This window comes from Microcebus murinus, chromosome 13, assembly GCF_040939455.1.
Source record: "Microcebus murinus isolate Inina chromosome 13, M.murinus_Inina_mat1.0, whole genome shotgun sequence".
Classification (NCBI taxonomy): domain Eukaryota; kingdom Metazoa; phylum Chordata; class Mammalia; order Primates; family Cheirogaleidae; genus Microcebus; species Microcebus murinus.
In genome coordinates this window covers 75892324-75904853 of record NC_134116.1, presented here as the reverse complement: position 1 = coordinate 75904853, position 12530 = coordinate 75892324, and the positions used below count along the sequence as shown (strand labels likewise).

The 12530-nt window shown below is 33.2% G+C and overlaps 1 protein-coding gene across 6 annotated transcripts in view; it reads left to right on the top strand.

The window, feature by feature from the left end:
* The window catches only part of PAN3 (poly(A) specific ribonuclease subunit PAN3), a 138431-nt gene that overhangs the window by 55292 nt on the left and 70609 nt on the right, over positions 1-12530 (top strand). For all 6 annotated transcript variants that reach the window (XM_012742299.3, XM_020290457.2, XM_012742300.3 and 3 more), the window contains one exon: positions 7901-8048. In XM_012742299.3, coding sequence (XP_012597753.1) covers positions 7901-8048 — 148 coding nt within the window. The remainder of the gene's footprint in view (positions 1-7900; positions 8049-12530) is intronic.

Here is a 12530-nt window from a genome sequence, read left to right as displayed (position 1 = left end):
TGAGACGGGCCTTGTGATGACCCCAGCTTACTACCTTGGGAGAATCTCAAGATCTGGTGCAAGTAGAGGGACATCAGGTGGAGCCTGGTGATCTGTCTTAATTGAGGAAATGTAACTGGAAGTCCACAATAGCCAAGGTGGCTATAGTTTACAAGAACATGTACAGAAGAAGAGAGAGCTCACACACAAAGAGAACTCTGGAGATTTGTAAAGGGATTCCCCCTGAGTCTTTAGCTGAGTATTTATCAGAGGATGTGAATGAAGAGACTACTGGAACTGGAAAAATAAATTCCTGAAAAGATCACAGGACACAATTCTCAGAGTTCACACATGGCCAGAGATAGTCCCTGTTCTCACCTTCCAGTGTGTAAAACTTCATAATTGATGAAGCATCAAGTAGTGTAAACAGCAAAGCATTTGTCTCATTAGTTTGGCCCAAATTAGCCTTAGAGTAAATGCTTCACTGGTCCTTTCTAACAAAGCTTAAAAGCAAAACCTAGCCGGGTGCGGTGGCTCACGCCTGTAATCTTAGCACTCTGGGAGGCTGAGGCGGGCGGATTGCTCGAGGTCAGGAGTTCGAAACCAGCCTGAGCAAGAGCAAGACCCCGTCTCTACTATAAATAGAAAGAAATTAATTGGCCAACTAATATATATATATATATATATATATATATATATATAAAATTAGCCGGGCATGGTGGTGCTTGCCTGTAGTCCCAGCTACTCGGGAGGCTGAGGCAGAAGGATTGCTTGAGCCCAGGAGTTTGAGGTTGCTGTGAGCTAGGCTGACGCCACGGCACTCACTCTAGCCTGGTCAACACGCAAGACTCTGTCTCAAAAAAAAAAAAAAAAAAAAAAAGCAAAACCTGAACGGATCAAGCTAATTGTTAAGCAGTTTAATTACAATGGAGAACAAAGGTTGAGAGTATGCATAGAAATACAGAAATATTCAGCACCCAGCAAGATAAAAGTCACAGTCTAATAAAAAATTACCAGATAGTCAAAGGAGTAGGAAAGTAAGTCCCATAAAGGGAAGATGTAATCAGTCAAACCTGACCCAAAAATGACATAGAAATAATATATGAGAACATCAAGGCTCATGCCTATAATCCCAGCACTTTAGAGGGCTGAGGCAGGAGGATTGCTTGAGGCCAGGAGTTTGAGGCTAGCCATGGCAACAAAATAAGACACCATCTCTACAAAATAATAATAATATAATAAAAATAAAGTAAGAACATCAAAACATTTATAACTGTATTCCATACATTTAGGAAACTGGAGGAAGATTTAAACATATTAAGGGAGAGGTAGAAAACTCCAAATCAGACTTCTAGAGTTTATAATGACAGTGTCTGAAATGAAAAATATATTGGCTGAGATTAAGGGCAAATTAGACATTACAGAAGAAAAGATTAGTGAACTTGAAGGCATAACAATAGAAACTGTGGGAAAACTGAGAAAAAGTGAACTGTGGAGTAATATCAAGCAGCCTCACATACTTGTGATTAAAGTTCTGTAGTAGGACCAGCAGGAAGAACAGAAGAAAAATTTTGAGAAATAATAGGCAGACATTTTCCAAGTTTGATGAAACTGCAAACCCATAAATTCAAGGAGCCCAATGAATCACAAGCAAAAAACATGAGGAAAACTACACCAAGGCACGTCAAAGAAGCAGCCCTATAACAAAGACTCATTTTTGAGGAACAAAGATAGTCACCCTCCATATCTGTAGGTTCCACATTCTCAGAGTCAACTGACCACAAAGTGAAAATTTAAAAACACACAATAAAAAAATCAATACAACAATAAAAACAACACATAAAAAATACAGTATAACAACTATTTATGTAGGATTTACATTGCATTGGGTATTAAAAGTAATCTAGAGATGATTTAAAGTATTCAAGAGGATGTGCTTAGGTTATAAACAAATAATACACCATTTTATATAAGGGACTTGAGCCTGTTGGATTTTGATACAAGGATTGTGTGTGTGTGTGTGCTGAAACCAATCCCCTGCGGATACTGAGAGCCAATTATATAGGTAGCAGATTTCTCACTGAAAATAACACAAGCCAGAAGACAAGTCTAGTTGTATCTTTAAAATATAGGAAGAAAAGGTATTATCCTAGAATTCTACACTTGGAAAAAATATCTTGTGAAAATACAGTCAAGTGAGTCTATGTAAAAACTGATGAAATTCAAGTTGGGTGTGTAGTTTAGTTAAAATTAATGCACCAGTGTTAATCTGTGGTTTTGAAAATGTACTATGGTCATGTAAGATGTTATCTCTTGAACGATGGTGAAAGGGTACTACTTTTTCTGTAAGTCTTAAATTATTTCAAAATAAATTTTTTGAAATAAAGTGGACATTATCAAAATTTAAAAACATGCTTTTTGAAAGACAATGAAAAGACAAATCGTAGACTTGGAGAAAATATTTGTAAATCACATATCTGACAAAGGACTTCTATCCAGAATATATAAAGAACTTTCAAAGAATTCCATAACAGAAAGCAAATTAATAAAACAATGGAAATGATAAAAAAAAAAATGAAGAGATGATTCACCGAAGAAGATACAAAATGGCAAATAAGTCATTTGGGAAATGCTAGTTAAAACCCCAATGAGAGGCTGGGTGCGGTGGCTCACGCCTGTAATCCTAGCACTCTGGGAGGCCAAGGTGGGCGGATTGCTCGAGGTCAGGAGTTGGAAACCAGCCTGAGCAAGAGTGAGACCTCGTCTCTACTATAAAAATAGAAAGAAATTAATTGGCCAACTAATATATATAGAAAAAATTAGCTGGGCATGGTGGCACATGCCTGTAGTCCCAGCTACTTGGGAGGCTGAGGCAGCAAGATTGCTTGAGTCCAGGAGATTGAGGTTGCCGTGAGTGAGGCTGACGCCACGGCACTCACTCTAGCCTGGGCAACAGAGTGAGATCTGTCTCAAAAAACCAAACCCAATGAGATACCACTACACACCTATTAGAATGTCTGAAGTGAAAAAGACCAATCAAGACGTGTTCCTGAGCTCACAGAGCAACTTGATCTCTTATGCAGTGCTGATGGACATACTAAAATAATACAGCCACTTAGGAAAACAGTTTACTAATTTCTTAATAAAGGTTATACATTTACCCATATCATATGTATAAGCCATTCACTGCTAGGTTTTTAACCAAGAGTAATGATACATATGTATACATAAAGACTTCTACACAATTATTCATAGCACCTTTATTTGTAATACCAAAAAGTGAAAGCAGTCTAAATGTCTAATAAACGAAAGGATATATTGTGGTAAATTGATAATATGGAATACTAATAAGCAATACAAATGGATGAAATATTGATAAATGCAGTGACGTGGGTGAATCTTGATGCTGATTGAAAGAAGCTAGTCAAACAAAAAAACCATATGTATGATTCATTTATATGAAGTTCTAGAAAATGTAGACTGATCTATAGTGACAGAAAGCTGATCAGTGTTTTCCTAGAGACTTGAAGTGGAGGTGGTAGTTGGGGTGCAGAGAGGAGTGGGAAGGAGGGAATTAAAAGAGGACTGTGGAGACTTTTAGCACAATAGAAGTATTCATTATACTGATTTGGGTAATGGTTTCAATGGTTTCATGACCTGTGTCAAGAGTTATCAAAGTTTATATTTTAAGTATATGCAGTTTATTATAGGTCAGTTATCTCAAAGTGGTGAAGAAAAGGTTTCCAGGTCATGTTTCACATAGAGTAGAAAGATTAATATCAATTTATAAAGTCATTAAGGTAGAAAAAGCAAGCTGAGATCCTTATAAGGAGCTGTACCATGAGAGTATTTTATGGTTATATGAGTTTAGTATATGATTTTAAAAACCTTGGCCAGTATTCAAGGGTATTAGTATTTCTCAGTCATTCATCCCATTGTTGGTCTTTTTCCTATAGACCTTGTTTGACATATTTGTGATGAAATATTACATGATATTTTGTGTTCTATTTCAGTATAAACTTCTTCACATCTTTCTACCTAATTAAAAAAATTTAGTGGTTGCACTTTTAATCTTGTGCTGTTTATTAGTCCTTTAATTTATGGGTATTTTAGTGTAGTCTTATTCTGGTTTTACTTGAATCTACCAGCATATTAAATACTAAATTTTACTTTTAAAACAATAGTTTCTATGGAATAATATGATAGAAAAAAAAGCATAAAATTATATTAAACCTGAGTTTAAAACCTCACCAGACAAATTTTTTTTTTTTTTTTTTTTTTTTTACAGTGTCTCGCTTTGTTTCCCAGGCTAGAGTAAGTGCCATGGCGTCAGCCTAGCTCACAGCAACCTCAAACTCCTGGGCTCAAGCAATCCTGCTACCTCAGCCTCCCAAATAACTGAGACTATAGGCATGTGCTACCATGCCCACCTAATTTTTTCTATATATATTAGTTGGCCAATTAATTTCTTTCTATTTTTATAGTAGAGACCGGGTCTTGCTCTTGCTCACGTTGGTTTCGAACTCCTGACCTCGAGCAATCCGCCCACCTTGGCCTCCCAGAGTGCTAGGATTACAGGCGCGAGCCATTGTGCCTGGCCTCACCAGACATTTTATGTGTTAAAAATTTTATTGCTTATTTGTAGAAAGGAAATTATCAATTGGATTGGGTGGGATATCTCGATTGATGCGTTATTATCTCATTTAAGATATAATGGTAGGCTGGGCACAGTGGATCATGCTTGTAATCCTAGCAGTTTGGGCTCAAACTCCTTGAGCTCAGTAGTTTGAGACTAGCCTGTGCAATAGTGAGACCTGCCTGTGCAATAGTGAGACCCTTTCTCTGCAAAAAACACAAAAATTAGCTGGGCATGGGGTGTGTACCTATAGCCAGCTACTCGGGAAGCTAAGGTAAGAGGGTCACTTGAGCCGAGGAGTTGGAGGCTGCAGTGAGCTAGGCTGATGCCATTGCTCTTTAGCCCAGGAAACAGAGTGAGACCCTGTCTTAAAAAAAAGATAATAATTATGATTACAACGTGTTTTAAGCTAAAGGTCAGGACTTTTGATTTAGTATATTTGTGTGCAGAGTGTACAGGTAGGGATCATATTCAAATGTTGGGGGATAGTGTCATTTTGGAGAACTCACTGTATGAGAAGCACTTGTTTGTATTTGGTGTGAAAATTGTGGAGTAAATTTCAGTGTATGAGAAACTAAAACTTATTGATTTGAATAAATGTTGATTTTTAAAAAATATGCTCTAAGTGCTGTTGAAGATGTGAATGTAAACTAGAACTTAAATAAAAATTAGTGCTTATTCATATATTTTATAAAAACAAGAATTGAGCATTATAGGGACATATCTAAGTTGTTAGGGAGGGATTATTTAATCAGAGGGCAAGAATAGTAATGCTTTGATTTCCCCCCTCACTATTTCTTTTATTTCTTCCATACTCCATAGTGTTATTGAAGTTAGACAAATAATGTGTATTACTAAAGTCCTTGTCTTTTTCCTAGATAAAACTTTTGCCTCCTAAACCTAAAAGAAGTAGTTTATTTTCTAAGCAGATTATTTCATTTTAATGTGATATTTGTTTTAGTTACCAGTTTTGCCTTATCTTTATAGTTTTTATAAAACATTGATTTATATTTTAAATCAGTAATATTAAAGAAGTTTTAACAATGTATCTTCATCATTGTAGTTATTATTTTGAAGAGTTTTGTCATGAAAAAGTACTCTAGGTTAGGTGTTAATTTCTGATTATTACTTTAAATATATCTGATAGTTCTCTGATCTAGCTACACAGTTACTTTATATTATCTGTTAATAGTAGTTCTAACCTCTTATTGCCAGATTTTTTGTTGTTTTTATACCTAAATCCTATATAATATTTTTTCTGCCATTTAAATTCTTCTGTTGTTCCTCTAATCCCAAGTGCTCACAGCTGAAAAAAACAAACTCTGAAACCACCCACTCAAGGGATATTAAATCAACAAAGCAGGGAAGATTTTAGGTCACTCTTTTCATTTCTTAATACAAATTCACTGTTAGGTAGGTTTTTGGCATCTGCAGTTATTGAATCTCTAAAACTTAACAGTTTAGTTCATAAATTTTTACTAGTTAAATTAATTCTAATAATTTCTAATAACTTTGAAGTTCCTTTATAATTTGTTGTAATGACATTTTAAATATGATTTGTTTGTTAAAGGTAGAATGGAATTTCCCTTTTTTTATCCTTTACTGGGTCCCTTCAAAATAGGTTTTCAAAATAAGTTAAAATAGATTTAATTTAAAGAAACTCAGCATTGAAATCAAATTCTTTATTATTCACTATAATTATAGGACATATGTGAAATGGAAACTGAGTAATAACTGTTTCTCAGGAATATACTAAAAATCTTTCTATGTATATTTGATTTTCCTTGTCTAATTTTGCTGTCTCCCAGTAATCTTGTAATCTTGATGTCCCTTTCTCTCCTAGGCATTTTTGAATCTTTTACCAAGATATCTGATGGCTTTTATCTTGACTCTTATCTTCTAAGATAGATTTAGGGTTAACTGGTCCACAACTAGCTCTGACATACTTTTTCATCTTGTTAGTAGTCATTTGTTTTCTTATGACTAGGAAATACTACATCAGTAAAATGCAGTGGCTTGTTTTCTGTTTGAGAAATTAGAAATTTGCCATTGGTTGAAAGAATGTGCCACTATTTTTGAAAACTTTAGAATTTGAAAGATTTTTAAGAATACGTGATAAAAGAAGATTTTCCCCCCTTTGGAAAATATATTTTGGCTCAGGCCTGATTATTCTTTTTTAGAATTTCATGTTTTAGATGTGTCAGTAAAAGACATTCATTCTATATTTCTAGTATATTTTAATTAAGCCTAGATTTAGTTTTTCTTCTATATTTTATCACTTTGTATTTAATTTTAGCTGGCTTATAACTGGTAATATCATTTGTTTAAGGTTTACAATTAGGTTAGCCTGGTGACTTGTTGTTACCCTCCAGATCTACTAGTTTGAACTCTAAGTTGGCAGTGTGAAGTGTCATTTTATCAAATAGGGAAGTTGTTCTTTCTACCTCCTATGGAAATTCAGACCAGATTGGCCACATTCAGGGTGGTATGGCTGTAGCTCCTCCTGTGGAAATTCAATGTGGACAAAATACAGACTTGTTTTGAATTTAATATATAGTTTCTTATGTTATTCTAGTTTTTAAAGCCAAAAGTACCATATCACTTGAATATATTAATATAAAAGTTGTAGCATAGCACCATTGTGGAAAAAGATTTATCCATGTAATCTTATAGTGAAATGTTTTTAGTTTTAACAAATTGCATATGATACTACATGGGCATTGGGGCCTATATTTAGTTTTTTTTTTAATATCTTGTTTCCCCCCACATGTTTGCCTTGTTTTTAAGTATTTTTCCTACCTTTATTCTGTTACTTAAATAAATGGCACTGTATTATTAGGGAAGTGTTTGAAGTGCTTACAAAAAAGGAAGTGATTAATTTTGGGAGAAAAGCAGTTTTTTTTTAACCTTTATTCAGGTGGAAGTGGTTGAAAAATATTAAATTTGAAACTTGTTGCTCAGTTTTGAGGTAGTCTCAACCTCCCAGTTCTCTAAATGTATTAGGATGGTTTGGTAATGATGCATGCACAACAATAAAGATAAATTTTTACATGTTACCAAGGTTAAAATTCTGCAAATGAAATGATTAAAATCCTCAAATTTGATTATCAAATTTTCTTGTAGAAATTTAATTATAACACACCAAAATATGCAACCGAAAACACTTGTAAATCCTTTCAATAAAATATTTTAGTAAATAAAGCACTGTGGAATAATGCCTAATAGATTCAATGTCTTTTTTTGGGCTTTAAGTGTGTTAACTTAATATATTTGATTTTCAAATAGACACCAAATCCTACTGCAAGCGAGTTTATTCCTAAAGGAGGATCAACCTCCAGGCTGAGTAACGTGTCCCAGTCAAATATGTCTGCCTTCTCTCAAGTTTTCTCTCACCCATCCATGGGAAACCCTGCTACTGCTGGATTAGCACCAGGTAAGTTGAGTAACTATTTCCAGTGAGTTCCAGATACCAAATCTGTAAGCACCATTTACTATTAATTTATTAGAACTGAAATTGTATATTTGAATGAGTCATATTGAACACATGATGAGTTTTATGTTCTAGATTTTGGTACCATAGACCTAATGTGTAGTTGAGAATTTTAAAGCAAAATTTAAATATGAATGAAATTATATAGAAGGATTTTTTTTACATAAAATCACAAAAGTAAATTTAAGGGAGAAAATGGCTATTTAGAAAAAAACTATCTGGACCCTTGTTATTTCCCTATTTTTTTAAAGTCAGTGATAATTTTACTCAAAAACTTGTAAAAGCACAGAAATAGAGGGACTATTAATGTATATATGCCTCAAAGTCCTCCTTTTGTATTAAATTTCTAAACAATAATTTATTGTATACATGGTAAGAACATCTTTAGGTCATACTACTTTTCAGATGTTTGATTATATATCCTGTAGTAGTAATTTAAGATTGGGTAAAGTATTATAAACAGTAGTGGGAAGAAGAGTACTGCATTAAGGGTTATTGTGGTAGGGAAAACCACTTCTCAGTCATTTTCTTCCAAGTATGTTCATAATGGCAGAAGAATTTGGGCAAATGTGCTTATACTCTAGGAGTCCTGAGGCATAGTTCAAAGTGACCCTTTGAAAGAGCTGTGATTCTTTGAAGTCTTCTCTTTTATCTTAAAAATTCATGCAGATTTTGCATCTACTCCATAACAAACATTTATTTTAATATAAAAATATAAAAAGTTTCTTAGGTAATTAACATCACATCCCCACTGCCATATACCTAGATTTGGAAAGTAAAGTAGGCAAAATCATACTGAATTCATAGTAAGTGCTGAGCAGATTGTTGACTCGTGTGTGTAAAATGTTTGAGCACAGATTATGTTTGAACACAGATTATGTTTGAACACAGATTATGTTTCTTGAACCTGTACTGGAAAATCATCACTTGGTCTTGGACATTTCAAAAAACAGAAACAAAATGAAATACATACACTAAAACAAAGTGAAAAGATCTATCTAGATCAGCCTGTGACTAGTACTGCCTCCAGGGCTTGGTCCAGTAAGTAAGACAAATCATTGATTTTGATAATAATATCTTAGTCAAGGCCCTTTAGGTAAGAAGAATAGGAAAAGATAAAGACGAGACACTGTGGAACAGAGCCTCTGTTTAGCATATGAAGTATCAGTGTACTCGGAGCTTCAATAGGCTTGTGTTGCCAAGGAGTTTATCAGTGCCTCCTTTCTCCACCATTCTCTCTCTTGCTCTCCCACTTATGTCCTTCTCCTCTGACCACCACCACCCTCCGCCTTTGTTCCCTTACTCTTTCTTCTACTTTGGCTCTTTTCAGGTTCAGTTAAATTTGTAAACATTTTCCCTTCTTCCTAGAAAGCAGTGTCAGAATTAATATCTCTGGTAGCCTAAAAGCTTTACTTGTAAGTAATATTGCTACTATGATTTTTCTCCTGTGGAGGTGTGTTCGCATTGTTAATGAGCATAATCTACAAGTCAGCTGTATATCTAAAGTTTCTTTGACACTGTCTAGACTTCCAAGCAGTGTTGTAATTTACCTTTATGTCTATTTATAAAGCACCCACAATAATAGGATCCATATGCCAATTAGGAAACTTTGGCTTTCTTAATTAAATGCCAATTTATTTTGGCTTAACAACACTTCCTTTCTTGTATTAGAAATAGTTTGCTGACTTGTTTGATCAGACTAGTTCAGGCTTGCCATTTAAAAAAATTATCCTTTTTTAAATGTTGGAAGAGTTAAAATAGTAAAGGGGATTTTAGACCTTAAAAATATTTAGTTAAACTCCATTCATGTTTATTTGTTTAAGCTTTTCATCAGGTATAAGCTTGTTCAGAAGTAGGTATTTTATTGGTCCTAATTTGTCACCACAGTTTAAATTTAGGGTGAAAATAATTCATTTAAAAATCAACTTAGCTGAAAAACTACTCTTCTGTATAGCCCTAGCATCAAAATGTTCATTCTACTTCTATTAATGATGAGAGTAATCACTCTCTGGAACCATTGTTATAGGTCATTGTGTCATATTAAATGTGTTCCTGAATTATTTGTGACTATCATATCAAATGTGTTCTTCATTCAAATGACAATCAACTAAGGTAAAATAGTTTCCAAAACTATGGGAGTGATTAATGGTTTTGCATTTATTATTTCTTGATTTTTTTTTTTTTCACCTTTAGTTAACACTCTGGAGGTGAGCAAATAAAAAAAAAATTCAGTCTGTCTTATTGTCAGAAAACAATTTCCCCCCTCATCATTCTTTATCATTTCTTACCCACAAATATTTTTGTTCAAGGCCTAGGAAAAGTGCTTGACATTACCACTTTAAGAATAAATAGAATAAATAAGGTTGTAATGTTACCTTAATGGTAATTTAATTTATCTTCAGTGCTTCTTGTCTCCTATAGGTATAACTCATTGATAATTTCTAGTTGTAAATCTTTTATTTTCTTTTATTTCTATTCCCAAAACATTGCCCTTGAAAGTATGTCAAATTACTATTTCTCTAAAAAAAAAAAAAAAAAAAAAAAAAATGAAACCTTAAATACTTCGGCACTTACATAAATTAATGTTATTTTCATTATATATGGAAATATACATGTCTGAAAAAAATATATATTTATTTATTTATTTTATCCTTTTAAGGCCAGACTGAGATGAAATAAATATATTTTGTGATCAGAAATGTAAAAATATTTGGGTAAAGTTGAGTGGATATTAGGGGTTTGGGTTTCCTCAAATTGTAAGGAACAGAAGATATGATGCCTGGCACAAACTAGGCCCAGAGTGAATCAGATTTCTTTTTAAAATTTGTTTTGATTAATTAAAAAATACAAATCATGTTTTTATTTATGTTTCAATGCTAGAAGTAAAATTTTATACAAACATTATTTGAATTTATTTATAGCTAATTATATTTAAAAGGCATTAGAAGTGTTAAAAATATGTGGCATATTTCATTGAATTGCATACACAGCCATTTTAATCTGTTTTAATTTAAGAAATCAAGTTATCTATAGATTTAGTTGTTTCATGCACACTTAACCTATGAAAAATAGCTATTAATAAATTTCTAAGTATCTTTTGTGAAAATAGTTGTTTTAAGAATATTTAAGATATGGCGTTTGAGACCAGCCTGAGCAAGAGCGAGACCCCATCTCTACTGAAAATAGAAAAAGTAGCTGGGCGTCATGCAGTGTACTTGTAGTCCCAGCTGCTCAGGAGGCTGAGGCAGGAGGATGTTTTGAGCCCAGGAGTGTGAGGTTGCAGTGAGCTACAAGGCCATTGCACTCTACTCAGGGTGACAGCATTCAATGTCTCTTTTAAAAAAAGTAAGAAAACTCCTTGACTGCAAATTAAGCCAGAAAAAAAAAAAAAAAAAAAAAAAAGTAAGAAAAAAGAATATTTAAGGTATGGTATTTGGACTTCATTGTCTTTGAGAACCCCTATAATTATGTGCATATTTTTATTTGTAAATATACGTTTTTTTCTGGTCACAGTTTTAATTATCCTGTCAAAGGTCCACAGCCTTCTAAAAGTTAAGAACCACTGGTTTAACACACCCTTAGCAAAATTAATTTCCCGAATGTGTAAGTAAGAATACTTTTAAGTAATGCATAGTCTAAAGATATATTTTTCTAATAACTCTTGCTTATGCAAATATTTTTAAGTAGATTTCTAGAAATGAAATTATGACTTTGTGTAGTATATGAAATGATAGTTTTAGCTTGAAGTTTTTGTGCCACAAAAAATAATTTTATTATGAGAACTAATTGCTGAATGTTCTTTATCAGAATTTTTCTTAAGAGTATTTTGATTTGATAGTGGACTTAGTAAACTATGTCTTACTGTACTTAGAGTTTAATTACTGTAGTATAAACAAATTTGCAGTACCACTGTATGTTTAAAAGTGATTTGAAGAGAGGTAGCAACTGGAGCAGCATACATTTCTGGGTAGTGTTTTTATATATCATTTAGTGGTTTAATGAACAATTGTGACTCAGGAATTAAGCACCTCTTTTTCTCCTTAATTGTGTGTGGACACTTGGGAGGGGCAGAGGTGAGTTCCTGAATTTGAAAATGTCTCCACTGATTTATAAATAAGAAGAGCCATAGTGACTTTCAGTATCTTCCAATATTCATTCCTTCAAGATGAGGATAGTGCAGGTTTTTGAACTACTAGGTGTATTTTATTGTAAATTATTAAGGCAAATCTCATATGATTCAGAGGAGACACATCTAATTATTGTAGTAAACTTACTAAGTTTACTTACTAATGAAACTTATTCATTTCTTAATAATTTTAATCTAGTTTTTTGGAAAAATAAATCTAAAGATAATAGTTACATTCTTAGATCCAGTTTTTTGAAATACCAAGTAATCATTTCTTATTTCTGAGAGTGATAGTGCCA